General features: G+C 38.7%; 9 protein-coding genes and 1 non-coding gene across 10 annotated transcripts; 6 read left to right on the top strand and 4 right to left on the bottom strand.

Annotated features, from left to right (window-relative positions):
- Positions 1–167: 167 nt before the first annotated feature.
- On the bottom strand, positions 168–1,244 carry IPL1 (aurora kinase; the record flags this gene model as incomplete). The annotated part of the gene is made up of 1 exon (XM_445937.1): positions 168–1,244. The coding sequence occupies one exon, from the start codon at positions 1,242–1,244 to the stop codon at positions 168–170; it is 1,077 nt and encodes a 358-aa protein (XP_445937.1).
- Positions 1,245–1,540: 296 nt separating this feature from the next.
- RKM1 (protein-lysine N-methyltransferase) lies at positions 1,541–3,340 on the top strand (the record flags this gene model as incomplete). The annotated part of the gene is made up of 1 exon (XM_445936.1): positions 1,541–3,340. The coding sequence occupies one exon, from the start codon at positions 1,541–1,543 to the stop codon at positions 3,338–3,340; it is 1,800 nt and encodes a 599-aa protein (XP_445936.1).
- A 732-nt stretch (positions 3,341–4,072) lies between these two features.
- TYW1 (putative tRNA 4-demethylwyosine synthase) lies at positions 4,073–6,475 on the top strand (the record flags this gene model as incomplete). Its single annotated transcript, XM_445935.1, has 1 exon — positions 4,073–6,475. The coding sequence occupies one exon, from the start codon at positions 4,073–4,075 to the stop codon at positions 6,473–6,475; it is 2,403 nt and encodes an 800-aa protein (XP_445935.1).
- Positions 6,476–6,897: 422 nt separating this feature from the next.
- PGC1 (phosphatidylglycerol phospholipase) lies at positions 6,898–7,884 on the bottom strand (the record flags this gene model as incomplete). The annotated part of the gene is made up of 1 exon (XM_445934.1): positions 6,898–7,884. One exon carries the CDS (start codon positions 7,882–7,884, stop codon positions 6,898–6,900), a length of 987 nt encoding a protein of 328 aa, XP_445934.1.
- A 3,972-nt stretch (positions 7,885–11,856) lies between these two features.
- PUT4 (proline permease PUT4) lies at positions 11,857–13,653 on the top strand (the record flags this gene model as incomplete). Its single annotated transcript, XM_445933.1, has 1 exon — positions 11,857–13,653. The coding sequence occupies one exon, from the start codon at positions 11,857–11,859 to the stop codon at positions 13,651–13,653; it is 1,797 nt and encodes a 598-aa protein (XP_445933.1).
- Positions 13,654–15,036: 1,383 nt separating this feature from the next.
- On the top strand, positions 15,037–16,563 carry PYK2 (pyruvate kinase PYK2; the record flags this gene model as incomplete). The annotated part of the gene is made up of 1 exon (XM_445932.1): positions 15,037–16,563. The coding sequence occupies one exon, from the start codon at positions 15,037–15,039 to the stop codon at positions 16,561–16,563; it is 1,527 nt and encodes a 508-aa protein (XP_445932.1).
- Positions 16,564–16,784: 221 nt separating this feature from the next.
- On the bottom strand, positions 16,785–19,448 carry REV1 (deoxycytidyl transferase; the record flags this gene model as incomplete). The annotated part of the gene is made up of 1 exon (XM_445931.1): positions 16,785–19,448. The coding sequence occupies one exon, from the start codon at positions 19,446–19,448 to the stop codon at positions 16,785–16,787; it is 2,664 nt and encodes an 887-aa protein (XP_445931.1).
- A 2,095-nt stretch (positions 19,449–21,543) lies between these two features.
- On the top strand, positions 21,544–22,272 carry TYE7 (Tye7p; the record flags this gene model as incomplete). The annotated part of the gene is made up of 1 exon (XM_445930.1): positions 21,544–22,272. One exon carries the CDS (start codon positions 21,544–21,546, stop codon positions 22,270–22,272), a length of 729 nt encoding a protein of 242 aa, XP_445930.1.
- A 934-nt stretch (positions 22,273–23,206) lies between these two features.
- On the bottom strand, positions 23,207–23,279 carry tM(CAU)2. The gene has a single exon. It is a non-coding gene; the product is annotated as a tRNA-Met (tRNA).
- A 797-nt stretch (positions 23,280–24,076) lies between these two features.
- On the top strand, positions 24,077–25,009 carry GVI51_E05247 (uncharacterized protein; the record flags this gene model as incomplete). Its single annotated transcript, XM_445929.1, has 1 exon — positions 24,077–25,009. The coding sequence occupies one exon, from the start codon at positions 24,077–24,079 to the stop codon at positions 25,007–25,009; it is 933 nt and encodes a 310-aa protein (XP_445929.1).
- Between the last annotated feature and the right edge of the window lie 747 nt (positions 25,010–25,756).

Here is a 25,756-nt window from a genome sequence, read left to right as displayed (position 1 = left end):
AAGGTACCGATGGATTCCCTACGTCAATTATGATGATAATACCGGTAACGGATGAATAACCATATTTGCATGCGTATTACCATGTATAGCTAGTAATCAATCTAGGTAGTATATAGTTGTAGTTTACTATTAACGTTAAAATCTATTTTATTTTTTGGTTCATTATCTTACCAGAATGGTTTGTTCTTCAAGATCCATGGATGAGTTTTGACTCCAGTTAGTGATAACCTTTGTGTGGTATCTGTTACCAGTAGTTTGGATATGAGGTCCTTTGCATCTTTTGATATGGACTCGGGAAAGTTTAAGTCGCATTTGAGAATGCGCTTATATGTGAGTTCTTTTGAATTTTCTTCAAAAGGTGGTACTCCGACAACAAGTTCATACGCAAGGACTCCCAGCGCCCATACATCTACTTGCTCGTCATACTCTCTTGGTGTAATCATTTCAGGTGAAAGGTAATCTATGGTCCCGCACAGAGTTTTACGTTTAGACCCTTCCGGGTTGAGAATACTCCACCCAAAGTCTGCCAATTTTACTACATTATCAAACCCAATTAGGACATTTTCCGGTTTGACATCCCTATGTATTATTCTTTTCTTATGCATGTAATGTAGTGCATCGGCTATTTGATAAATGTAGTGTGAGGCTAAGACATCGTTAAAGGGTCCGTTATTCTTTAGTGATTTATACAGCTCACCATTGATAGAGTGTTCCATGAGGAGATAAACACGTTTTTCGTCATGGAAGTGTGCGTATAGCTTTATGATGTTGGGATGATCCATGCCCAATTGGATATCAACCTCTCGTTTTAATTGTTTCAGCAGATTGAATTGTAAAATTTCATTCTTCTCTATCGCTTTCAAAGCGCAAATGAATCCAGATTTCTTATGCCTGACGCAATACACTTTACCAAATTTACCCTTTCCAAGTTTTCTACCTACCTCGAAATCCTTCAACGATAGTTTATTATTATATGTGCTTTTCTCTAAGCTGTTCCTACCTAACGAGTTTGGTGATAAATTTGAAAGCGGGCTCACGCCCAGCGGTTTCCTTTCCTGATTCTTAAGGAACAATCTCTCTCGCACAGGAGATGGGATTTTAGACACATTACGTCCACTGGAAACTCCATCCATCCTTTGTGGCGAGTACGATATTCGCCATGACTTCCCCGTCCCGTTAACCTTAGATCTTGGTGACACGCGTTTCTCTCCTATGTTCCTTGCTAGTGTGGCTTTATTTTCCATTGATACAAATGCGCTATTGCTGTGACCTCGATACACTATTGAATACTGATCGGGAGCTCTTGAAAGGGCCTGAGGGTCTTCTTAAATTGTCGCGAAGTTCTTTATTTACTACTGAATCATACTTTGAAATTATTTTTTTTTTTCAAAGTCTCGATGTCTTTGGCGAGAAGCGATGAGATGAGCTTACAGCGAGCAATGAGACAACTGAAGCATAAATAGGTTTAGCCTTCTATATTAATATTGAACCAAAAATTGCTTGATAAGAATGAATCTAGAGTAATAGCAAGGTGTGTATTATGGATAATTTTGCAGTAATGGATGAGCTGTTGTTATGGGGTCATAAAATTGGATGCAAGTGGCCATTGGAGTTGGAATTCAAGTATGATAAGATGAAGGGAATATATGCAGTATGTAAACAGGACTGTGTAAGACCTGTCATTGAAGTTCCAAGTGATGCTATAATTACTAATAAGTTAGCTATTGAGTATTTTACTTTGAATGCCAATGAGAAATCTCAAGCGAACAGTTGGTTAAAATTGCTCTTTGCTAAGATGGTTTTTGACAAGGATCCCACTTGGGTTGATGGGGTTGACATAAGCAAGAAATTTCATCCTTACATTCAAGCATTGCCTAAATTGATCCATTCTCCTCTTGTTTGGAATCCATCCGAGCTTGAAACACTTCTTGTTGGCACCAATTTGGGTGGATCAGTTAAAGAGAAGTTATGTTCGGTAATAAAGGAATGGATTGTTTTAATTGAGTCGAGGGAAGATTTGAAGTCAAAGGTAGATGGCAAGTATCTTATTAACTTTGAAAACTATAATGATCTGGTATATGAAGACATATACAACATCTTTGTCAAACCAGTAGAATTTGAATTTGCAGATTTGGTATGGTTATCCTTCCCAGCCTTCTTGTACTCGCATCTGGTTTTCACATCTAGAGCTTTTCCGGAATATGTTATTGATAAAAATGCAAACGAGTTTTCTGTTATTTTATTGCCGATTTTGGATTTGATGAACCACAATTATAACTCTAAAGTACAATGGTTCCCCAAAGAGCATCAGAATGGCACTTCATTTTGTTATCAATGTTTGGCAGATATGAAAGCTGGAGATGAATTGGATAATAATTACGGAGGTAAAGGTAATGAAGAACTATTGAATGGATATGGATTTGTCATAGATGACAATATTTTCGATACTGTTGCGCTAAGAATTAAATTAAGCGAAGAGGAATTAATGGATATCCTCACAAATTATCCTGATATCTCTTTGCCAACAATAGATGACTACACTACATTTGCATTTGATTTAGAAAGACCTATAAAATCAAGAGAATCAAACGGTTCGAATATTGAAACTTATAAAGATGGTATTCTATATTTGATAAATTCGACAAACACAAAGCCACTGATTGATTTGATAGGGATATTTTCATATATCAGACTCAGTAGAGAATTACAGGATACCACGCAACGATATGATGAGCTAGCACCGTTTTTGAGCGGTATTCAAATGTTAAAAGTCGCATTGAAACAAAAACTTAATGGCGCTACTTCTGGGACTGTACTAGATGAAGATCAGATAGTTGAAATGAACGACTTTAGAGTCCATTGTTCAAAGGTATATAGAGAGTCTCAAATAAGGATATTGAAGGCCGCTATTTCAAGTCTCAAGTCCATTGAGAAAACCCAATTCCGAGAGCAAAAAGGTAGATTGTTAACCATCGACAAAATCATTAAATATGATACGCGCTTCTATGAAAATGAGTTGACAAATTTATTTGAAGGCCAGGAAGCTGTATTTGACTCAGCATTTGATCTTTTTGTCATATGGATTATCATGAAGTCCACTAATGGCAGCTTCATCAAGAAATATGAACCCATTAAGAAGAGTTTTGAGACTTTTAGGCAACAGCCATTATCCGTTGAAGAGGAAGAAGCACTTGGTTTCCACAAACACATTTTAAATGGCAAGTCTGATATTGACATTTCCACAACACTGTATGCAATAGAGTACGTGAAAAGACATGTGATTACTAGACTAAACTCTAGAGGTGAGGAAGACGAGACTATTTTTGTTATACCATTATAACTAGTCGGAAAAAGAAATAGCATAGATCTCGCATTGTGTAACTGAACTGCAATTTTTCTCGAACCATTGTGTACCCGACTATCCCTCTCACACCGGTGAATAGCTTAAAAGAGCTTGCCAGCATTCATTGGCTTACTAATATTGTACCTCATCATTGGCCCTTTTCCCTAATGAAAGCTAAAATAAAGTGGGAGAATAAGGTGGGAGGGAATGTGACAAGCTTGAACCATTAATATTATAGTAGTAATGCCACTGGGCAGCATACGTTTACATGGGAATATCGTGATAGTAGTGACAACTCCAGCTTTACGTTATTACTGTTTCTCGGGGCTCTTCACTACTTTCTTCCAGCCTATTGGTGTTCCGCAAAGAAAAAGTAAAAAAATAAAAAAAATAAAAATTTTGCGATGAGCTTCTGAGGTACGGGCAGTTTAATGGGAAGGAGCTCTTACTATCGGTGATCTGCAAACTTGTGGGTAGTCGTGATAGTGTTTCTAATTTGGATCTGGCATAAGTGTACACTTGTCGGTGGAAAAACATATATATTGGCATATATTCTCACTTACCGAGCAAAAGTTTTAGCTACCATTATCTAGGAAACTTTGAGAAGTGGGTGGATTACGAAGTATATTGTTAGAAAATAGAGATAAGGCAAGAGCGATAAGGTGACTGTGAATTATATCTGGTTCCTCGCAAAATAATTTATAATATATTAAGAAGTGTATCAAAAAGATGGACAGTACTGAGCTGACTATTGGTGGTCTTCTCGTTGTTGGTTCGGCTATTTTTCTGACCTTTTTCAGCGGAAGGATTACTGTCTTGCTTGTTGCTGTGGTCGGTTTTTGTATATTTGTGAATGAAAGGCATAACCATGCCAGCTCCAATACTGGTGCATCCGAGATAGCTGCAACTCTAAGCGAGAAAACAGTAGAAGAAGTCCTTCCACTGCCAAAGAAGAAAAAATGTTGTGGTGGTGGTGTCGGTGGAAAATGTTGTTCCGAGACCAAGAAGGAAGGTGACCATAGTGATGGCGGAAGCTGTTGTTCAAGCAAGAAGAAGCTGGTAGAGCCTTTGCTACAAAAATTGAAAGAAGAAAAGCCAGCTAGCGCCACTGAAGAGCCCTCATATCCTATTAGTGTAGATTTTACTGAAGCATTCAAATCTACTTCAAAGAAAAGTAAAAAAGTTCCTAAGATTATTGTTGGTGTTAACAAAAAAAAAGAGTCTGAAGAAGATATAGTGAAATCAGCATTGACTGTTTCTAATGAAAAGCTTCTCTCTTCACAAATTTATGTCTTCTACAGTTCCTTGCAAGGAGCTGCTGAAAGAGTTGCTCGTACGGTCTATGAAGATTTGAAAAATGTCAAGGACTTGAATAATGAGCCTATCTTGATGAACCTAGATGAATTAAATGACATTGATGAGTATTTTGTTGATGTACCGGTTGATAATGCCTTATACATTCTAGTTGTACCATCATATGACACTGACTGTCCACTTGATTATTTTTTACAAACTTTGGAAGAGAATTATCATGATCATAGAGTTGATAGACTTCCTTTGAAAAAACTAATGGGTTATGCTGTGTTAGGTATTGGTGACAAAGAATCATGGCCAGATAAATTCTGCTACCAAGCAATAAATGTTGACCATTGGATTGCTAAATTAGGTGGTCGTAGAATTTTCCCAGTCGGTGAAGTTTGTATGAAAACAGATGGTATGCAGGGTGTGGACAAATGGACTAATTTACTTGCTGATACCCTCGAAGATGATGAGCCTATCATTTATCAATATGACAACGATGCCGAGTCTGACTACGAAGAAGATGAAGAACAAATTGATTTTGATTCTGATACTGACGTCCAAGATGTCGAAGATATCGGTGGCAAGCAACAATCAAAAGGTGATTATGGTATGGAAGTTAAACAAATGGTTGCCAAAAATAGTCCTACATACAACAATTTAACTAAGCAAGGTTATCGTATTATTGGTTCTCACTCGGGTGTTAAAATATGTAGATGGACCAAAAATGAACTGAGAGGTAAAGGTTCGTGCTACAAAAAGTCATTGTTCAATATTGCCTCAAGTAGATGTATGGAGTTAACCCCTTCTTTAGCATGTTCATCTAAATGTGTCTTTTGTTGGAGACATGGTACTAATCCAGTTTCAAAGAACTGGAGATGGGATGTTGATGAACCTGAGTATATCCTTGAAAATGCTCTACAAAATCACTACTCCATGATAAAACAATTGAGAGGTGTTCCTGGTGTCATTGCTGAAAGATTTGCTGATGCTTTCAAGGTACGTCATTGTGCATTGTCATTAGTTGGTGAGCCCATTCTTTACCCTTATATCAATAGATTCGTTGAATTGCTGCATCAGAATGATATTACCAGTTTCTTGGTATGTAATGCTCAGCATCCTGAACCATTGAGAAACATTGGTAAAGTTACACAGTTGTATGTTTCTATTGATGCCCCAACCAAACAAGAATTGAAAAAAGTTGATAGACCGCTGTATAAAGATTTTTGGGAGAGAATGTTGGAATGTCTAGATATTTTAAGAGAGGTCCAGTATCACCAGCGTACGGTTTTTAGATTAACTTTGGTGAAAGGATTCAACATGGGAGATATTACATCCTATGCTGATCTAGTTGCCAGAGGTTTACCTTGCTTCATCGAAGTCAAAGGAGCTACTTTCAGTGGTTCATCTGATGGTAATGGTAATCCTTTGACAATGCAAAACATACCTTTTTATGAAGAGTGTGTTAACTTCGTCAAGGAATTCACCAAAGAACTTCAAAGAAGAGGTTTGGGTTATGAAGTTGCTGCAGAGCATGCACATTCAAACTGTATCCTAATCGCAAATACAAAGTTCAAAGTTAATGGAGAGTGGTACACGCATATTGACTTTGATAAGTTCTTTTCATTGCTGAAAGACACTGAGAGAAAGGAGCAATTTACTTATATGGATTACATGGCCAAGACACCCGAATGGGCTCTGTTTGGAAATGGAGGATTTGCGCCAGGTAACGTTCGTGAGATAAGAAAGGAAAAGAAAAAGAAGAACCGTGAGGAAAGGGAAAAGGCACTTAAGGAGGCTCAAGCGGCTTTGGAAGTTCAACAGGACGCTTAATTGTATTGCTTTGGTTTTATTCAGGTTGTTTTCTGTGTTCATTTGTTATTGTTTACATTATTATCTTGTATAATACATTCTGCATTTTATTTAATTTTGCTGGTATCAATTATATCATATTTATTTTTCAGAAATTAAGTCTCAATGACTCTCCCTTTTGTTTACATTTGACAAATAAAGTATAAGATCAGCAATTGATAAGAAACAAAAACATTACGATTTATATTAATAACAACATTAAAAATGAGGAAAGAATACCTTTCTCAAAAGTAATAGATTTATAGAGGTATTCGTCCGGTAGAATTAGAACTAATTTATATAAGGTTAAAGTCAAAGCATCTGAAATGCAGAAAACTTTAGAATTTGAATCAATAATTGTCAATTCCGTGAAATTGTTCAAGGATATATAATTAATTTCCCAATCAAATAAAGTGAATACTCCTTAGGAACATGAACATTAAGGAGGCAATTGAATAGCCCGGGACAAATTCCTTTCTAAACCAAGAAGAGAACAGAAGAGCTGTAACAAATTGGTATATTATCAAGTATGAATGGAATCTGAAACCGTCCTTTGTGGTCCATTTTGGAGCCTTAAAAGCTACAAAGTCGGACTTTTTCTCTGTGGTTGGCAATGGTTTGAAAGCAGGTACTAAAACCTCTTTAGCTTCTTGTGGATCGTCCGTTACTATACCGATCATTTGTGGGTCTACTGAGTATTGGTTCAAGTATTTCACATCGATGATATTATTCACTGTCCAGACAAATAACTGTATACGTTCTCTTTTCAGTATTGGCAAAATTTCGAATCTGAACTGTTCAGTCCATGTTGATACAAAATGGACGCTTATGGAGAGTAGGTTGTAGTTATCGTCTTCCAGCTCTTTGAAGAAGTCCACAAATTTACGGGCCACGTCCAGTGATAGGGTGATTGCAACAACGTCAAAGTGTTTGAGCACACCTGTCTCGACACCGTACTCAACCCAATCGACGCTCCATAGACCCCACATCACGTGCTCGTGCCAGAACGACACGTCTTCACTCACTCTGAGCATCATGGTGTAAATCTTGACCATGGCTATCTTTGGCAATAGGGGTTTGACATCCAGTAGAAGTTTGGTATCTCTGTGTTCTAGAAGCCAGTGCAACAGTTCTTCCAACGTTAGTATTTGTTGGTCTCCGTTTATGGTCCTCAGCTTTTTCAATTCCTCCAGAGTAGAATCGACAATAGTCAAGTCCTTGTTGTACAGTCTTCCGGTCGAGGCGTCATGGTTTATAACCATGACACCGTCTTTTGTCACTTGGACATCCGTTTCAATTGCGTCAGCGCCAGCTTTGTAGGCGTTTTCGAACCCGAGCAGCGTGTTTTCAGGAAATTTAGCTTTGTAGCCTCTGTGTGAGATGACTTGCATTTTTTGGTATTTGCGATTAGGTATATGTATATTAAGTGTTTTAGTTGTCTATATGGTTAACTTCCAAACCTTATTCTTGGAGAGGAAAGGTCTGTAAGAGGACAGGAGTGGTGCGTTTATATATGAAATATTTTACATTGACAATCGAGGATTTTCTCTTGTTGCAATCACTATTTTGTTCTCTTCAAGGGAAAAAAAAGAAAGAAACTGAGAAAGAAAAGGGATTGCCCTTTATTATGTATTGCATCTCACTATAGGGACAAGGCTGTGAGTGGTGGTGTCTACAGTATTACAGATGCCTAGCACAAGCTCTTGCAAGTGTTATATCATCGCTTCTGCTCGATTGAAATTGTCCCATTTGTTCCTCTGGGGTGGTAGGGATGGGCAATGTTCTTCCTTGAGAGAAGGTCTCGACTTGTACACACATTGTAGAATCCCTTTCCAAAAAGGGTTCAGTGGTACGACACATTCTGTGGGGATTACTTAAACGGTGATAATTTTTCCCGGCCCGAGAAGATTTCCCGCAAAAAAAAAATGGAACAGTTAGGTGTCATGTCCACAGAGGAATGGCCGTAGAGATGTGAAGCCCAGTCTCTAGAATAGAGGGTTTATTGCAGACAAAGAGCAAATCCAGATGTAGGAGGGATTGCCCATACAGAAAGGGGGACCGGAGCAATCTAAAGTTTATAGATATTTGGCGAATTAGTCTTGTGGTGGATAGCGCATTAAGCCCGAGACACAGGGCATTTTCACAATATTGGTCTATGTCAGAAAGGACATGCTCAAGATATTGAAGCAGATTAGTAAGGGCTTTGCACGGTTTCTGGTATTGGCAAAGAGTTCGCAGCGCGTTCCTCGAGGGAACTACTCACCAAGGGGTACACGAGTTGCCACAACACTCCTTAGTACAGTACAGAATCGAATCTTTGTTTCAGTTTTGCTCAAGGTATGCCGTTCATTTCGGTATTGTCTTATTAAAACCCTATTGTAGATCCACCCACCCTACCGGTGTTGACTACACCCCCCCACAAGAGATAAACATGAGGTAGAACAATGGGAAGCAAGTGCAGCATCTCTGCACGAAGAAAAATGGAAGAAACATGAGACATTTTCGTTTAAGTGCATTGGCAATTGTTTCTCGGCTGTTTAATTAGAGAGTCACGCACATGCTGGTGTTGCATCAGCATGTGAAATTTTTGTTTGGTGGTTTGATGAATATCATTCTTTACCACAAGTTGCGGTATTTGGTGCATGTGACGGGCCACTCCCTTCTCCGTTCAACCACACATCGGTAACGTTGTCGGATACGTGAGTCATGTCGCTGCCCTGCAATTTTACGTTTTGTGTTATTTGTTATATATGTGGTGCAGTGTGTATGGGTGTTAAGGGCTATTTATATTGTTCTTGGCACAGGAACATATGATGTCTGCGATGCACATATTCATCCATTACCTGCAAAAACAATTATGCACCTTGAGCTGGTCCGCTTTCAATTTATGCTGCATACATTAGCTCCATATCAATCTATATATAGAGCAGATAAGCATGCTTTCTATCTTAGCGCATGTTGAGCCAAGAATAGCATCATGATCAACAGCTGATGATCTAGATCTAAATCTCAGCGATAATCCATCACCTTGTTCCCCTTGTTCCCCTTGTTATCAGTTTATATCTGCAATCTCTATGAATAGATGTGAAGATAGGTGATTTCGGTATCAAGGACTTGAAGTGAAAAAAACTCGCGCACTTGTCTTCTAGTCGCACATCTGCTGTAGATTACGTACTCGGTATCAGAATCGTGGGTAGCTACGCCCTTACTTCGTATTATTTGCTAGTCCCGCTCGACCGGGAGAATAAGGGTAGTACTAAGGGTAAGGCTACACATCTACGTAGAAAGGGGTTAAGTTGGTTCAGGTGCCGGATGAACGGGATTATCCTTACATTTATCGGCTTCATGATGGGACAAGGACAATGCACTCATATGGCTTCTGGTGGTCTCGAAAATATGCCAATAGACCACTCTTTGGGCCTCCCTAGTCGAAGAAGTATATGCAGTTGCTTGCATGTTTCTGTATGTGGTGTAGTGGCTTCTTATATACTTGGAAAACGCCGTCCCTTTTGCTGTGCGTCCTCATCGCAATCTTTGTCCGTTGCGAGCATGCAACAAAGAACTGCTTCTTGTGGCACCCTTTGGCTTCGCACTGACAGTCGTAACAGGACTCCAACATGAACACCGGTGAAGTGTGTGTGTGTGTATGTATGTGGTTTCCATAAAGGACAGTAGCTTCTGACGTATATATCTGACAACTGTTGACTCAGGGACTACATGTCCGCCTGTCACATAGAAAAGTATAAAAATAATACATCGGGCTCCGAACTCCGTCATATTGAGGTTTCCAACCACATTACTCCACCTAGAGAAACCCCGCATTATTTTGCTACAATGCTGTTTTGCTAGTGATTGGGATTGCAATTCCATCTTTGGGAAGAAACGTACACCGAATTCTACAAGGGGGGGGTAAACCCCATGAGGAGGGGTAGAGAAAGGGCCTCCAGCTCCGAGCCCAGAGAGATCCCGAAATCTCGAAATTCTCTTCTCGAAGCTTTTCTTTACCTCCCCCTCCCTAGAGCTTACAGAAGCGAGACCAGTGAGGCCAGTGAGGCCAGCGAAGCCAGTGAGGCCGTGTGCATTGTCCTTGCGCCCCCACCTTCTCTCGCCCTTCTTCTGTATATTCCGTAGCTCACATTTCCCTACGTAGTGTATCAATAGCCAAGGCATTGCGAGGCACTGCAACGGTAGCACAGAAAGAAGGGAGTATCCACTATGATGAAAATAATTCTGGCGGGGCGGCGAGAGGAGTGTGTAGGAAGTGGTGGGGGGGATGAAGTGAGGGGTGTAGAGGAGGGGGAGATATAGAAGGCGATACGTAATTTTCAGAAAAATGCTAATATGCTTCTCCGTCCAGTGAAATCAGTGTAGCGACAGACAGGTAATAGTGCAATGTATGGAAACGGTAAACACGTAGAAGCAGAAGAAGAAAAGAGAAGCAAGTTGAAAAATTCTGCTCTGCGCCGATATCGTGCTGATGACGAATAAACAGAGAACCCAAAGCGGGTCTTTGCCTAAAAGAGATGGCAGTTACTGATGAAAGGTCAATCACTGAGAGGACCTCGCAGGCATAGTAGAGATAAGAAAAAAAAGAGGGATCACAAAAGAAGATAGCAACTGTACGGAGATATTGTGAGGAAGCAGAACTAAGCACTGCAAAAAAATCATAGTACCGAGGAGTTGATAGCGATTCCGCTGCAGACGTCTCTTGAGAGTCACACCAGCTTTACCCAAGTCACACACGCAGAGACTGCCGTGGCACTAACGGGCCTCCGTAATCAAAACCCATAGATAACGGAGAAACAAGGAAAGCGTAATGCCCTAAGAGCGCAGGACCTGCGAGGATTGCCATGGGACTTTCGAAATGTAGAGATGGCAAGAGGATGACCTGGTTTGAATGAGTCGTTCTTGCGAAGAAACAGCGGCACAACGCCTGGATATATGTATGGCCTTTATAGTAGGCAGAAATTGCCGAAAGAGCTTCACCTTTAAGCTGTCCAAGTTTCCATCATTTCTGAGCATTAAGAAGGAGGGATTGACCTGGGGAGGCTAGTACCTAGTGCAAGGAATGTTATTGGGTTTTCTAACGTTGGACTACAATTAACCTTTGGAAGGCGGGATCTAATTTAAAAAAAAAGTTCGAAACCCCCCCAAAAGGGAAGAAGGACAAAAAAAAAAAAGATATATAAGTAGCTCATCGAAACTCGGATTGTGGGTGCTTTAGACGCTGGTTTGTTTGCAATAAAACTACACTTCACAGTGAATGCACAACTGCAAAAATAGAGGGAAGTTGAGACCACAATATAACTAGACTGGGTCAAGAAAAAAAAAAATAACAAAACAGTGAACAAATTAGAAACAATATGTTTTGGAGTAAAGAGAAAGAGAAAGACGCTGTAAGCGTTGTCTCGCTAGGCGAAGAGGATGTGCAGCATGAAACAATCACAGCCATGGGCTCCGGCGGCAGTGGCAGCAGGAGAGGCGACGAGAAGTTCGGGAAGATGCCAGGTGACGTGGACGTGTTTTCTCTGTCGTCGTCTACGGAAAAGCACTCTCCTCACTATACTGATATGACAGGTCACGAGCTGAAACAGGGTTTGAAGTCTCGTCACGTGCAGTTGATTGCGCTTGGTGGTGCTATCGGTACTGGTCTGTTCGTTGGTACTTCTTCTACGCTGCACACCTGTGGTCCTGCAGGTCTATTCATATCCTACTGTATTATCTCTAGTGTGATATATCCTATCATGCAAGGTATCGGTGAGATGGTGTGCTATTTACCAGGTTCCGGTAGCAAACCGGAAGGTTTCGCCGCTTATCTGGTTGGTAAATATGTTGACGAATCTCTGGGTTTCGCTGACGCTTGGAACTACTACTACTGTTACGTGATTCTGGTCGCTGCCGAATGTACAGCTGCCTCTGGTGTCGTAGAATATTGGACCACTAGTGTACCGAAGGCGGCCTGGATCACCATCTTCTTGGCAGCAGTTGTCATCTTGAACTTCACTGCTGTCAAATTCTATGGTGAATCCGAATTCTGGTTTGCATCCATTAAGATCTTGTGTATTGTCGGTTTGATTATTCTATCTTTCATCTTGTTCTGGGGTGGTGGACCAAACCACGACAGACTAGGATTCCGTTACTGGCAGAACCCAGGTGGGTTCGCTCACCACATTAGAGGTGGCAGTTTCGGCTCCTTCCTTGATATCTACACTGGTATTATTAAAGGTGGTTTCGCCTTCATTCTAGGTCCAGAAATGATTGCCATGACCAGTTCTGAAGTCGAGGACCAAAGAAGAAACATTGCCAAAGCTGCTAGAAGATTCGTTTGGAGATTAATGTTCTTCTACATTCTAGGTGCACTTTCCATCAGTGTTATTGTTGCTTACAATGACCCAGCATTGGAGAATGCTTTGGCTCAGAACAAGCCTGGTGCTGGTTCATCTCCATTCGTTATCGGTATTCAAAATGCTGGTATCAAGGTTTTGCCTCACATTATCAACGCATGTATCTTGTCAAGTGCTTGGTCCGCAGGTAACGCATTCATGTTTACAAGTTCCAGATCTCTATTGACTATGGCTCAGAACGGGCAGGCCCCAAGGATATTTGCCAAAGTCAACAGATGGGGTGTTCCATACTATGCCGTTGGTTTGTCTAGCGCTATCAGTTGCTTGGCTTATTTGAACTGTTCTTCTTCTACTGCCGATGTCTTCAACTGGTTCTCAAACATTAGTGTGATCTCTGGTTTCATTGGTTGGATTTGTGTTTGTATCGCCTACATTAGATTCCACAAGGCCATCCTTTTCCATGGTATGCAATCAAGATTGCCATACACTGCTCGTGGTATGCCTTATTTGATTTACTGGCCATTGCTAGTCATCTCCATCATCACTTTGACAAATGGTTACGAAGTCTTCATTCCAAGATTCTGGGATGCTAAGAACTTCGTTGCTGCTTATATTACTTTGCCAGTGTTCTGGGTGTTGTGGATTGGTCACAGAGTTTACAGAAGAAAGATATTCACATTGAAGTGGTGGAAAAGCATTGAGGAAATCGATGTTGTTACTGGTGTCGAGGAAATTGAGGAAAAGACCAGAGAATGCGATGCATCTCGTGTTCTTCCAACGAAATGGTGGGAAAAGGCATTGGACGCTCTGTTGTGAGTTTCAACTACCTCTTATTCCCTTGATTTAGAAATGTCATTTTGTTACCACTATGTGTGATGATGAATTTTTTACACATACAGTGGATAATTAAAATCGTTATGAAATCCTATTCCAACGACTATTAGATCAGGTCAACAATTTTGAAAATTTGTTCAAAATATTTGTGAAGTAGTCCAAATGATGTGTTTTTAATTTTTCTTTTGCTCTCTTAATGAATTGAAATCCTCATTGGACTGTCCTAAGAACGACATCTTTGTTTTTGGCATTCCCTCAAGAAAATTCTCTCTCATTTACGCTAATAACGGAATGGAAGGTTATTATTCGGTAATTCTTATCAACTGCATTGCATACTCTTTCTCTTGTAATATTAAAAATTCAATACCATTGTGCCGAGCGTCATTCTCCTGGAGAAATAGGTACTATGCAGACCCTTTTTTTTCATTTTACTAATTATACCTATATTCATTGTCAACCTAGGAGCGCGTACGTCGGAATGTTCCTACTTATTTCAAGAATGAAAAGTGATTAATTGCTGAAGATTTTGGTACTGAAGTTTATCTATCCCAGCTTCAAATGGTCCAATTGATATTTAGTGCGTAATTTTAAGGCTTCGCTAGGTTACAACTTTAAGATACTATTCCTTATATATTCTATATGCTTAGTTCTTTTATTTTTTTTTTATCTACAATTTAATAGCATTTTTCTCGTTTCCATTAGATATCCTTTTAAGTTTGAGATTGTTACTGTTGCTCAAGGTATGAACCCATCTTGTATCACACATGTTCACCGTACCCAGTTTAGTCTATGGGTATTCTTTTGTACAACACGACTCAAGCTCTCCTAGTGTAGTTCGTTAAAAATCGAAGTCATTTCAAAGAAATGCGTGAGGGGGTTAGGGATGATTGTTGTCCAGGAATACCTTAACAGTTCAAGGTTTGACTATGGTTGTAATTTCAATTACAGACAACTCCTTTTTGGACTTGTTTTGTCTACTAAATTTCCTGAATTTATACGTCGCAGTAGAATTGGACAGAAGAGGTTGTGAGATTAAGATTTCGGGCACGATCTCACTTGAGTTTGTTTTGGTCAGAATGTCCTAGTTCGGTCTGCTTCTATTGCAGGTTGACTTGTGAAAAGACTTGTTAGTATTAAGGGGATCGGGGTCGATACGCTCTTTTAGTTGGGAAGGGGGGATGTACTATCTTCATCCCTCTAAGAGTTCTTCCAAAGATGTCAATTCTGTAGGACAAAGTTCATGTACATGAAGATATATTTATGCATGAGGAATATATAAAAGTAAACTCTTGTTGATACATCCATCATAACTGTATTTAGTTGTACCGCAATACACAGCTGAGATATACATATAATAGCATAGAAATGGACTCCAGGTTGCATAGATTGATTAACTTAGAAGTCACTCCAGGTAAGGATGTCAGAAAGACTGCCATTATTGGTACCATTGGTCCCAAGACTAACAATGTTGACACATTAGTTGCTTTGAGAAAGGCTGGTTTGAATATTGTCCGTATGAACTTCTCTCATGGTTCTTACGAATACCACCAATCTGTGATTGATAACGCCAGAAAGTCAGAACAGGTTTATCCTGGTAGACCATTGGCCATTGCCTTGGACACCAAGGGTCCAGAGATTAGAACAGGTACCAATGTTGACGATGTTGACTACCCAATTCCACCAAATCATGAGATGATCTTCACTACTGATGATAAATATGCCAAGGCATGTGATGACAAGATCATGTATGTTGATTATAAGAACATCACCAAAGTGATTCAACCAGGTAAAGTCATCTATGTTGATGACGGTGTTTTGTCTTTTGAAGTCTTAGAAGTCGTCGACGATAAGACCTTGAAGGTCAAATCCTTAAATGCAGGTAAAATTTCTTCTCATAAAGGTGTTAACTTGCCAGGAACTGATGTCGACTTACCAGCTTTATCTGAAAAGGACAAAGAAGATTTGAGATTCGGTGTCAAAAATGGTGTTCATATGATCTTTGCCTCTTTTATCAGAACTGCACAAGATGTCTTGACTATCAGAGAAGTACTGGGCGAGGAAGGTAAAGACATAAAAGTCATTGTTAAGATAGAAAACCAGCAAGGTGTCAATAACTTTGATGAGATTTTGGAAGTGGCCCATGGTGTTATGGTTGCCAGAGGTGACTTGGGTATCGAAATTCCGGCACCACAGGTCTTGGCCGTTCAAAAGAAACTTATAGCTAAATGTAACTTGGCTGGTAAGCCAGTCATTTGTGCTACTCAAATGCTAGAGTCCATGACATTCAACCCAAGACCAACCAGAGCTGAAGTTTCTGATGTTGGTAACGCTATATTGGATGGTGCTGATTGTGTCATGTTGTCTGGAGAAACTGCTAAAGGTAATTACCCCATCAATGCTGTCACAACAATGGCAGAAACTGCCATTATCGCTGAACGAGCCATTGCTTATATGCCATTGTATGATGATTTGAGAAATTGTACTCCAAAACCAACATCGACAACAGAGACTGTTGCTGCCTCGGCAGTTGCAGCTGTTCAAGAGCAAGGTGCCAAACTTATTTTGGTACTATCTACTTCTGGTAACACTGCAAGATTAGTCTCCAAGTATAGACCTCAATGCCCAATCGTTTTGGTTACAAGAAACCCAAGAACTGCTAGATTTTCTCATTTATTCAGAGGTGTGTTCCCATTTGTTTATGAAAAAGAACCACTAGATGACTGGAGTGAGGATACCCACGCTCGTTTGAGATTTGGTGTCGATATGGCCAAAGAATATGGCTTTGTTAAGAATGGTGATGCAGTTATTTCCATTCAAGGTTTCAAGGGTGGTGTTGGTCACTCTAATACTATGCGTGTTTCCATTGTAGGTGGAGAAAAGGAGGATATCTGAAAGCCCGATTTTTAGTCTTTTCCTCAAATACATAATATCTTTTAATCTTATAAATTATTGACTATAAATGAATAAAATATGAGTTTATTTTACTAGGAGTAATTTTATTTTTAGTTGTATATTGGTAAACCAGCCTGGAAGTAAAGAAAAAAATAGAAAAAACGTACTTATTAATAGCGTATTTGAGCAACGAAATACCTAGTGGTGTCAGAGATACACAATTAAGTAAAATCAAATTCTATATCTAATTTACGTTCTGTCTGGAATGTGTGCTTATTTTGGTTTAAAAGCGGGATAATTCTTTTAAGTAATATACTTTCCCATTCTTGAAATCCTTCTGAATTTTGAGATTCATCTTCCATTAAATCGAGCTCCATCGATATAATATGCGCTAAACGACACAAAAAATGGGCTCGGTTAGTATTACAGAGCTTTTTAGAATACTTTTCAAATAGCTGTACATCCCGATCGTGAGGGCCAGCCTCTTTCAAGGTGGAATGTACCCATTCTTTGACTAAACTACAAATATCTTTAAATTTAGGTTGTCCTTGGAACTTGATAGGATCAAAAATGCTAAATTTCCCTAAAAAATGATTGTACTTATTACGTTCCTTTTCTTCTGTTAGTTTACGCTTCTTCTTTAAATCTGTTACTTTCATATCTTCTACTTTCCTTTTTATCTTTAATTCATTGCGTACCTCTGCTCGAAGTTGTGTTGGCAGCGCTTCCATAAATTGTGCCTCATATGTGCTGGGGATATCATATTTGTTAGAGTATATATCGTTAAGCTTCTTCAAACTCTTTGGTGGTGACCTTTTCTCAATGGAATCAAAGTCTATTGGTGATCGCGTTGGTGATAAGTCCATTTTTGGAGTTTTTTGCAATAAATCAAATAAGTTTGACCTCACATTAGATAAACTCTCATCTAATTTGGACAATTTATTAAATTGTATAGATAATCCTCTGAGTTCTTTCGCTGGGCATGCCAGGGACCTATACATAGCTTTTGCTTCGGTTGCAATGGTACCGTGCTCATTAGTGGGTATACCTAACCGACTAGTTCTATTGAATGCATCACATCTTCCCATCCCCATGTATTTCGGAGGGTCTACAGGTGCGTTGGCTGCCCTTCTCATAACTTTCAGTGTTAGTTGTGAAGTTTTTCTTTCCAACTCATTTAACTTATTTAGTAAATAGTCACAACATCTGTCAATAAAGTCATCGATTTCATGAATATTATCGAATCTTATACCCCAATTGATTTCAATAGATAATGATTTCCTCTCAAAGTAGTTTTCGGGATCGAACAACATCCTAGTAGATTCTTCATCATCCTGGCCTTGCAACGCCAAATAGATTTTAGTTCCAAGTTTTACACCGACGCAATTCTTTAAAAATTCAAGGGAAGCCCTTTGTTTTAGTTCTGCAAGATTCATATCCTTACACTTAAAAGCTGTTAATAGTTTAGTAACAATTGAATGACCCACACCCGGCAAATCCTTTAGCTTGAAAGTTGCGAGAAACTCATTGGAGCCATCTTTGGATCCTTGAACTTGTTCTCTATCAATGATAAAGTAGCCATTCGGTTTACCTTTACGCAAAGCTAATCGTGCCAGTAAAAGTGAATCAGCACAGCCTATACTAACTGAGCAGCCATTAGTAGCTGAAAATATAGACAGACGAATGTCCTTACATAATTGGTCCAGGTTAGATGATTGAGATCCGCCGTCTGTATTAGCACTTTCCTGGCTTATTGGATGAGTGTTAACTACTACACATATGGCTTCATCGATAGATATCGGTAAAATCATGTCAAACAACTTCATCGCAGCCAAGGTTTTATAAAATATTTCAGATTTCGCCTGTATCTCATCAAAATTGTATGGAAGCGTCACTATGTTGACACCTTGTGGTAACAGCCTCTTCGCATGGCCAACCCACATGCCATTCTTGATCCCGTATCCTCTTGCAACGTAGTTACAACTCGCGATATCAGAATTATTTGATCCATGGCAAACAACGATTACATCTTTCTCTATATCACATTTGATTGAAGGATCTTTGGTTAAGTAAGCTACAGTAGCAAAAAAACAATCAAAATCTATGTGGAAAACAGTATATGTATCGACATCTTTGACAGGTTTTCTTAGAGCGGTGTTGTTTTCAATGAAATCCTTCAAGAACTTTGCTCTTAGGTCAGTCTTCCAAGTCGATAGATGGTGAAGCCTTGAATGTTTGAAATAGTCAGAGATAAAATTTGGATCTTTACAGCTAACTAGTGGTCCCGATTGTCTGTTCCTATTGGAAGTAGCAGTTTCCTTGCTAGTAGGCTCTTTTAGGGGCAAGTCCAGTTTTTGCTGATCTGGGTCAAGAGTGTCAATAAGGGCATAATCCCTCCAAGGCAAAAGCTTTTTTTGTTGAATTGAGTCGACGATCCAATTGGGCTTTACTACTTTATAGTTAGCAAACTCAATACGTTTTTTCAAGGGTAAATTAGATGCGATAATGTGAGTTACAGATCGCTTAGCTGACATATGGTGTAAGAACTTTCCACCATGAACGACGATCATCTGGTGCAATTCGAACCTACCAGGGGTTGTGAATCCGTTGATGTATAGCACCAGCCCTTGAAAGATCTGCGGATACACTTCATGCCTGTTGAACTCTGAGGGAGATTCCAGTTCAAAGAGCTGTCTTTTCAGTATCGCATCCTGTTGAGCCTGGTTCCGTGCCTTTTCGTAGAAGTACGTACCTCTAGTATACGCCTGTCGCTTATTCGGTGCTTGTGGCGACTTGTTGTCTGCTGGTGGCGGAGTGCTCACAGTATTGGTCTCATGCTCAGTAATATTTTCGTCTTCCAGCAACCGGTCCAAGTCATCATCCATTTGTTGGACACTCAGAATTAGTTTTTGTCTATGTTCTTTTTTTGTTACTTGATTTCTGTTGAGGGGAGAGTATTTTCTGGTACCTGATCTGATTCAAATTTCACAGGCTTGGTTTAGCATTCACGGAATGAAAGTTACCTAAAGTAGAAGAGTAATTAAGTTGTTGTTCTTGAAGTTACGTCGTTTACCCTGAATGGTGTTTTGGCAAATTTAGGGAGCTATTTCGTGGTTGTAAGCTTCAGAAGGGTAGTGTAGAATATGACTCGTTTGCAACACATCGATGTCTCTTGTTTGTGTTTGTGTTTGTGTTTGTATTTGTATTTGTGTTGTGTTGTTATTTGTTATTGTTAAGGCTATTACTCTCGGAATAATTATCTCGTCAGCATTTTTGCGGAAAAATCGAGAGGACCAACATCAATTATTCCGGTTTCTAACGGGGACCGGCAGTACGTTGAATTTTGGAATTGGAAGTGCAATCCGGAACAACTAAAACTGCAATTTCCCCAGGGCGTACGGGAATATCCTGAGTCCAGCTAAGGGAAAGTTCTCTGCAACGAGAACGTTCTGTGCTTTTGGTGGAATATAGTTTCCGGTGGTTTGAGACGGAGGGAATCACAGTGTGTGGGCGTGAACACGTGTATTACCCTGCGCGTTCTAACCTCTGTGCAGCGTTTGTGTGGGATTCATGGGATAGGGCATAGTGCGGATCAGGACAAAGGCAGTGGGGGGGGGGCAAGCGGAAGGAGTGGGTAGGGTTCCGCAATGCGCTTGTGCGTGATTTAAATGATATGCTCATCTTAAGCCCTAAATAGCCAAGTTACAACCCCCCCCCACGGGGAATCCAGAAGGCCCTTGAATTGTAACTGGAAACACCGGAAGGAAAAATGACTCTGAACGTGGGGAGGGAAGGTACCCATGGGGACAAAGTGAGCGATAAGGGATAGGAGTGGAAGGTAAATAAAAAAAACAGTGCCACATGGATGAGAAACAAATCGCGCAGTGCTTTGCTCTGTTTTAAAATGGCGCAGCAAGGCCATTGCTTTTTTTTTGTCTTTTCTTCGTCCAGATCTAAGAATTGTTCCCTGATTGGGAAAGTGTAGCCTGGATGGAAGATCGAAGTGGTTCTTGTCTACCCTCCAATAGATAGAGGCAACACCAACAGTTGCACGGCTGTGTCTGAGTGCTCTTTATTGAAAAACCTTCTAGAAGGTATGCTATTGTTTTGGGATTCTTTCTTTTTTTTATAGGGTTCTACGAGAATACAATGGAAGCAATACAAAGAAGAATCGATTTATTTTAGAACCGGAATCAATGGAAAGTTGTTTTTTATGACTGTAGTGCGGGAGTTTTACTGGAATCTCTACACTTATTGCTTTTTTTCTGTTCGTCTTCGAATAGAAACCTGATCCCGGATGGACCCTCGAAGCACTAGCCCTAGCATTCTTCACCATACGCTCTCTGCTCTCTGCTCTCTGCTCTCTGCTCTCTGCTCTCTGCTCTCTGCTCTCTGCCATACTGTGTCCGTTGTGTGTGCGGGATTGGTCACACTTGTAAATAAAAAACACCGCATAGGAAGCATAGCAAAATTCGAATGTTGGAAATACAAAGCTCAGCTCAACCCTAATACTCAAAGAGCAAATTTTGTTATCATTTGCCCAACTCCATTATTGTTGAGAAGACAATCCTAAAATGGTTGTGCATCAATGCAGCTGCTTTGTGCTTGTGTGACCGGACCAAAAATAAAATTGAAAAAAAAAAATTTAGCAAAAGAAAAAAAAAATTATTGAAAAAAAAATTATATTTATTAATAGAGGATTGAATTACTATTTTTCAGTAATTATTCTTTTCAACATTTACTGAATCCTTAATTTCTTCATAGCGTTAATTATTTATAGTCATAATTCTTAGTAGTTAAGTAAAAACATACCAATAAACCCCTTTCTCAAAGCTAAGGACCTTCCCTTTTTGCAAGTAAAGATTTATTTATAAAAGACTAAGACTTTTCCCTCTGTGAAAACTTGTTCTTTTAAGATTTCTTTAAGCACCACATATTTTACACTCTAGACTACCAAGAAGAAATAAAATTAATCAAAGAATGGCTACCAAGATTGAACAGCATGATTTGGACAACTGGGTTAACACCACTAATGAGAAATATCCTTTCTCTACTTCTGAATCATCCACTTCTTTAGCCACTTCGGGATCTCCATGGTTTGAACCATTGGAGAACATTATTTCTTCGAACTCTAGCTCTAGTGTAACTTCGCCAAGTGACTCCAACAATTTCCTGCTGACGGAAAACGGCTACGATAACATCTTTGCGTTCAACGAGAATGACAAGGACTTCCAGCTGAAAACAGAAGACGATGATGACCAATTGGTGTCATTCGAAGCTGCTATGGAATCAATGCCAGCCACTTGCAAGAAACAGAAAAAGAAAGCCCCAAGAAAGAGGTTGACTCAAAACCAAAAGGAGGCTCACAACAAGATCGAAAAGCGTTATAGAATTAACATCAATAGCAAATTAGCCAAATTGCAACAAATCATTCCTTGGGTTGCGAGCGAGCAATCAACTTTTGAAGTTGCTGATGGCAACAAAAGGGCTACCTCCAAGACGGAAGAAGGTGACGATGCCTTTGCAAACTTTCCATCTACTACGCCTAAACTAAACAAGAGCATGATCTTGGAAAAAGCTGTTGATTACATTCTATATCTGCAAAATAATGAAAAACTATTCGAGATGGAAGTACACAGACTGAAGTCCGAACTTGGTGCTGTAAAGAAAGAAAATCAAGAATTGAAACAACTGGCGACAGGTAACTAATAGTTTTATTTGTGTTACCTCATAATTACAAATTTCGAATTATGTTACAGTTGTCTGCTCGCACATGTTCAGTTTCGAATTTTCTTGATCAATATGCAATTTCCACTGAAGATTATTGGCAATTGTCGGAGCAATAAGCAAACTCTTCACCACCAGAAAACTACTTTTGATGGTTTACTTTGAGACGATATCCACCACAAATGAAATATCAGTGTATTGGCATTCTCACTGACATTTCAAAAAATTTCGACCACATTCTTTCAAAAAAAAAACTTATTATATTATATTCTTAAAGGACTGACTATTCAAAAAGTACGAATAATGATTTCCCCCTCTAACTGATTGATTGACGATAATGAAACTAAATGACAATCTAAAGTTGTTCGAGACAATAGCTAATTCTAACGGTACCATATCATTCCTTATAAAGACCGCATGTATTTCCGTTACAGCTTATCTCAATTACTCAACTAAAAGCATTTCAAGGTTGCTTGAAATGTGCTAATGACAATAATTTTTAATGATGTTATGACTTCTATTTTTTTTTTTTATTTTATTCTATCCTTCTATTTTGTTATTCTTTTTATTTCTACTTTATTTTTTTTTTCTATCTCTACTACCATTATGATTACAATTACTACTCCAAAAAACAAATAAACCAGTTAATAAAAATACCTATGGACCTATAACTAAATTGATACAACTATAAAAATACACTATATGCTTTTTTTTTCTATGTTTTTTTTTTTTTACTCAAAAGAGTTGAGGATATATACTTGATAGAATCAGAATATAAAATATCTGTATACACTATAAATCAATATTATTATACTTTTTTTGTTAACTATAATCAATTCATTTTAGATGATATCCTGTTTGATTGAGCAGCGTACCTCTACGCATGTCGCAAGCATAAAAAATATGCAAAAATAAATGCTCCTGGGGAGGTTCGAACTCTCGACCTTCAGATTATGAGACTGACGCTCTTCCGACTGAGCTACAGAAGCATTAACTGTTTGTTGTGAAGTCTGGAAATGTTCTTGTACATATCGATAAAAATAACATCAACTTTTCTTTTTCTGACATTTTCTTTTGTCGACTGACTACATGAGAACTTTCGGGTATAAAGTGCTGGTTCAAAGTATATGTTGGCACATAGTACAAGAACCTTACTAGTTATCAAACTATCTATATCTACAATTCCATCAGTCACAGTACAGTACCCAGCATATGACCCACTAATCTGCCATTTTTGACATTATGTCAATAATTTTTCATTTTCAAATTTTAAAGGACTCAAGTCAAAGTTCGCGTTAACATCGACTTTAACAAAGCGAGATTGTTCTGAAAAAAAAAAAAACTGAAAAAAAAAATTTTCAACGGGCAAGAAGTGGCACTTAAACTTGAAGTCATCTTATTTAAAGTTCACAAATTTTTAAGGCATCTCTTAAACCTTTAAAATTTTTATTGATACTCGTCTCTTGCTTGGAAATTTGATTTCGGTTTCGTACTTACATTTTCTTCTTTGATCAGATTATTTCTGTACCCATCATTTTCGGTTAAAGTCTGATAATTATTTGAAAAAAAATAATATTGATCGATTGCTCAGATAACGAAAACTAAACAGGTGATAATCATAGACACAACGGCTAATTTTTGATTACACCTCTCATTAACACCAGTAATCACCAGGAGAATTCTCTTTCAATTGTTACTGACAGATTGAGATATTTCTTTTAGCGAGTAAGTCACACTCACATTCGGAGCAAATACTACACTATTCATCAAATTCTTTAAAGAAAATATGGAATATGTACCGCCACAGCAGCTTGATAGCAACATTTTTTTTGGTTCGTTAGCGACTTTAACTGAGCCACATACTTTACAACAGCGTAACATTAGATTCTTCATCGGTGTTGGTATATCAAACCATGTTTTTGCGAATGCATATGAAATGCTAAGTAAACCATATAATGATGAACTGGTAATGGTAAATTTTGAAGATGAAATGATGATGACCCAAGACTATAATACAACTTTTAATGACGAAACGAACGAGTTGATCTCGAAATATCACAGAAATAATACACAACTATTGCAACAATTGCTGGATGGCAAAAATAATACACTGGGAAGTAACATACATGACTTACTTACTCCTCCAGTAACACCAATCAGTTCTAGTAGGAGCGGAAGATACTCATACCTCGATGAAGATGTCATTCCTAATAGTACTTTGGGTACTAAAGTACACTCCAATACTTTCAGAAAATCGCACCTGGAAAAGTTTAAAGTATTTAATGAGTTGATCTCATTATTCAAATCTATGGAATCTAATAACAATATTCTTATCTTGTCAGAATTCGGAAATGATTACGAACTAATGACCCTTCTCATATCTATAATAATGAAGAAGGATCCATCCGTATCAGTCATGGATGCTCTTCAGTTTGTTAAGTCCAGTCGCTATAGTGATGAGCCCATTGTAAAAGAGGAGCAAATTATATGGTCCAGTGGCCTAATTAACTATCATGAATTTGTAAGGGCAAGTGGTATGTTTTGGGGTTTAGGATCAACTATGGGTCAAAAGCTGGGAAGCCCAACTAGAATGAATAAAAAGAACAGAGTGAATGAAGAAGCTATGCACGATGGAATTATTAGTCCCTCTGCAAAGCCAGCAACAGCGGATGGTTGTCTTCAAAGAAAAATTGCTAGTTGTAAAAGAGTTAGGATCTAGTATCTAGTCTCCTTATTTTGCATATCGCAACAGGAATTGTCATTATTAGAGTGTCATGTTAGTGATTGCCCACATTTCATATAGAGTTGGCTTCAACTCGCGTATGAATTTGTAATATAAATGATAGAGAGTCCATTCAATTTACCAACGAAAGAACTCGTATAATAAAAATGGTGCATAACTACTTCTCAATAATTCTTACAGTGATTAACTTTCAAAATGGCATATTGCTTACCCCATCTTTCACTGGTTTCCTTATATATTTCTTTATTTCACATGTGTACAATTTAGTCTTTTTTTTTCTTAAGTAAAATAATGGTAATATAGTAATCTAAACAAAATGGAATATACATTTGGTTTTAGAGCTCTACTATAATTTGCAAGCCTTTATATAGCAAACGCTTCAATAGGTTTATGGAGCTAATTAGCTAGCTTCCTGAAACACGTTAATGCTATTTCTAATCTCAAGAAACAAGCTACTTCTGCATCTATCTCTGAGTGCCTTACTTACAGATCATTTTTTATGGTATTCCCCCTATCCTTTGAATTATAGTGATTAAACAACTAAGTTGCTTTTCTGGTTAAACCTAAGATTTGCATTACAGAGAAAGCTACGGTTTCCTTGCAGCCAATTCTAGATTCAAAAACGAAATATACGTTGAATCTATTAGATGTGATGACATAATTCAACAGTTGAATTTCGTAGTCCAACGAGTTCCGAGAAAACTCGAGAAATTTTTTTAAAGA

This window comes from Nakaseomyces glabratus, chromosome E, assembly GCF_010111755.1.
Source record: "Nakaseomyces glabratus chromosome E, complete sequence".
Lineage (NCBI taxonomy): Eukaryota > Fungi > Ascomycota > Saccharomycetes > Saccharomycetales > Saccharomycetaceae > Nakaseomyces > Nakaseomyces glabratus.
The sequence above is the reverse complement of the archived record's forward strand: the minus strand, read 5'-3'. Positions and strand labels throughout refer to the sequence as shown.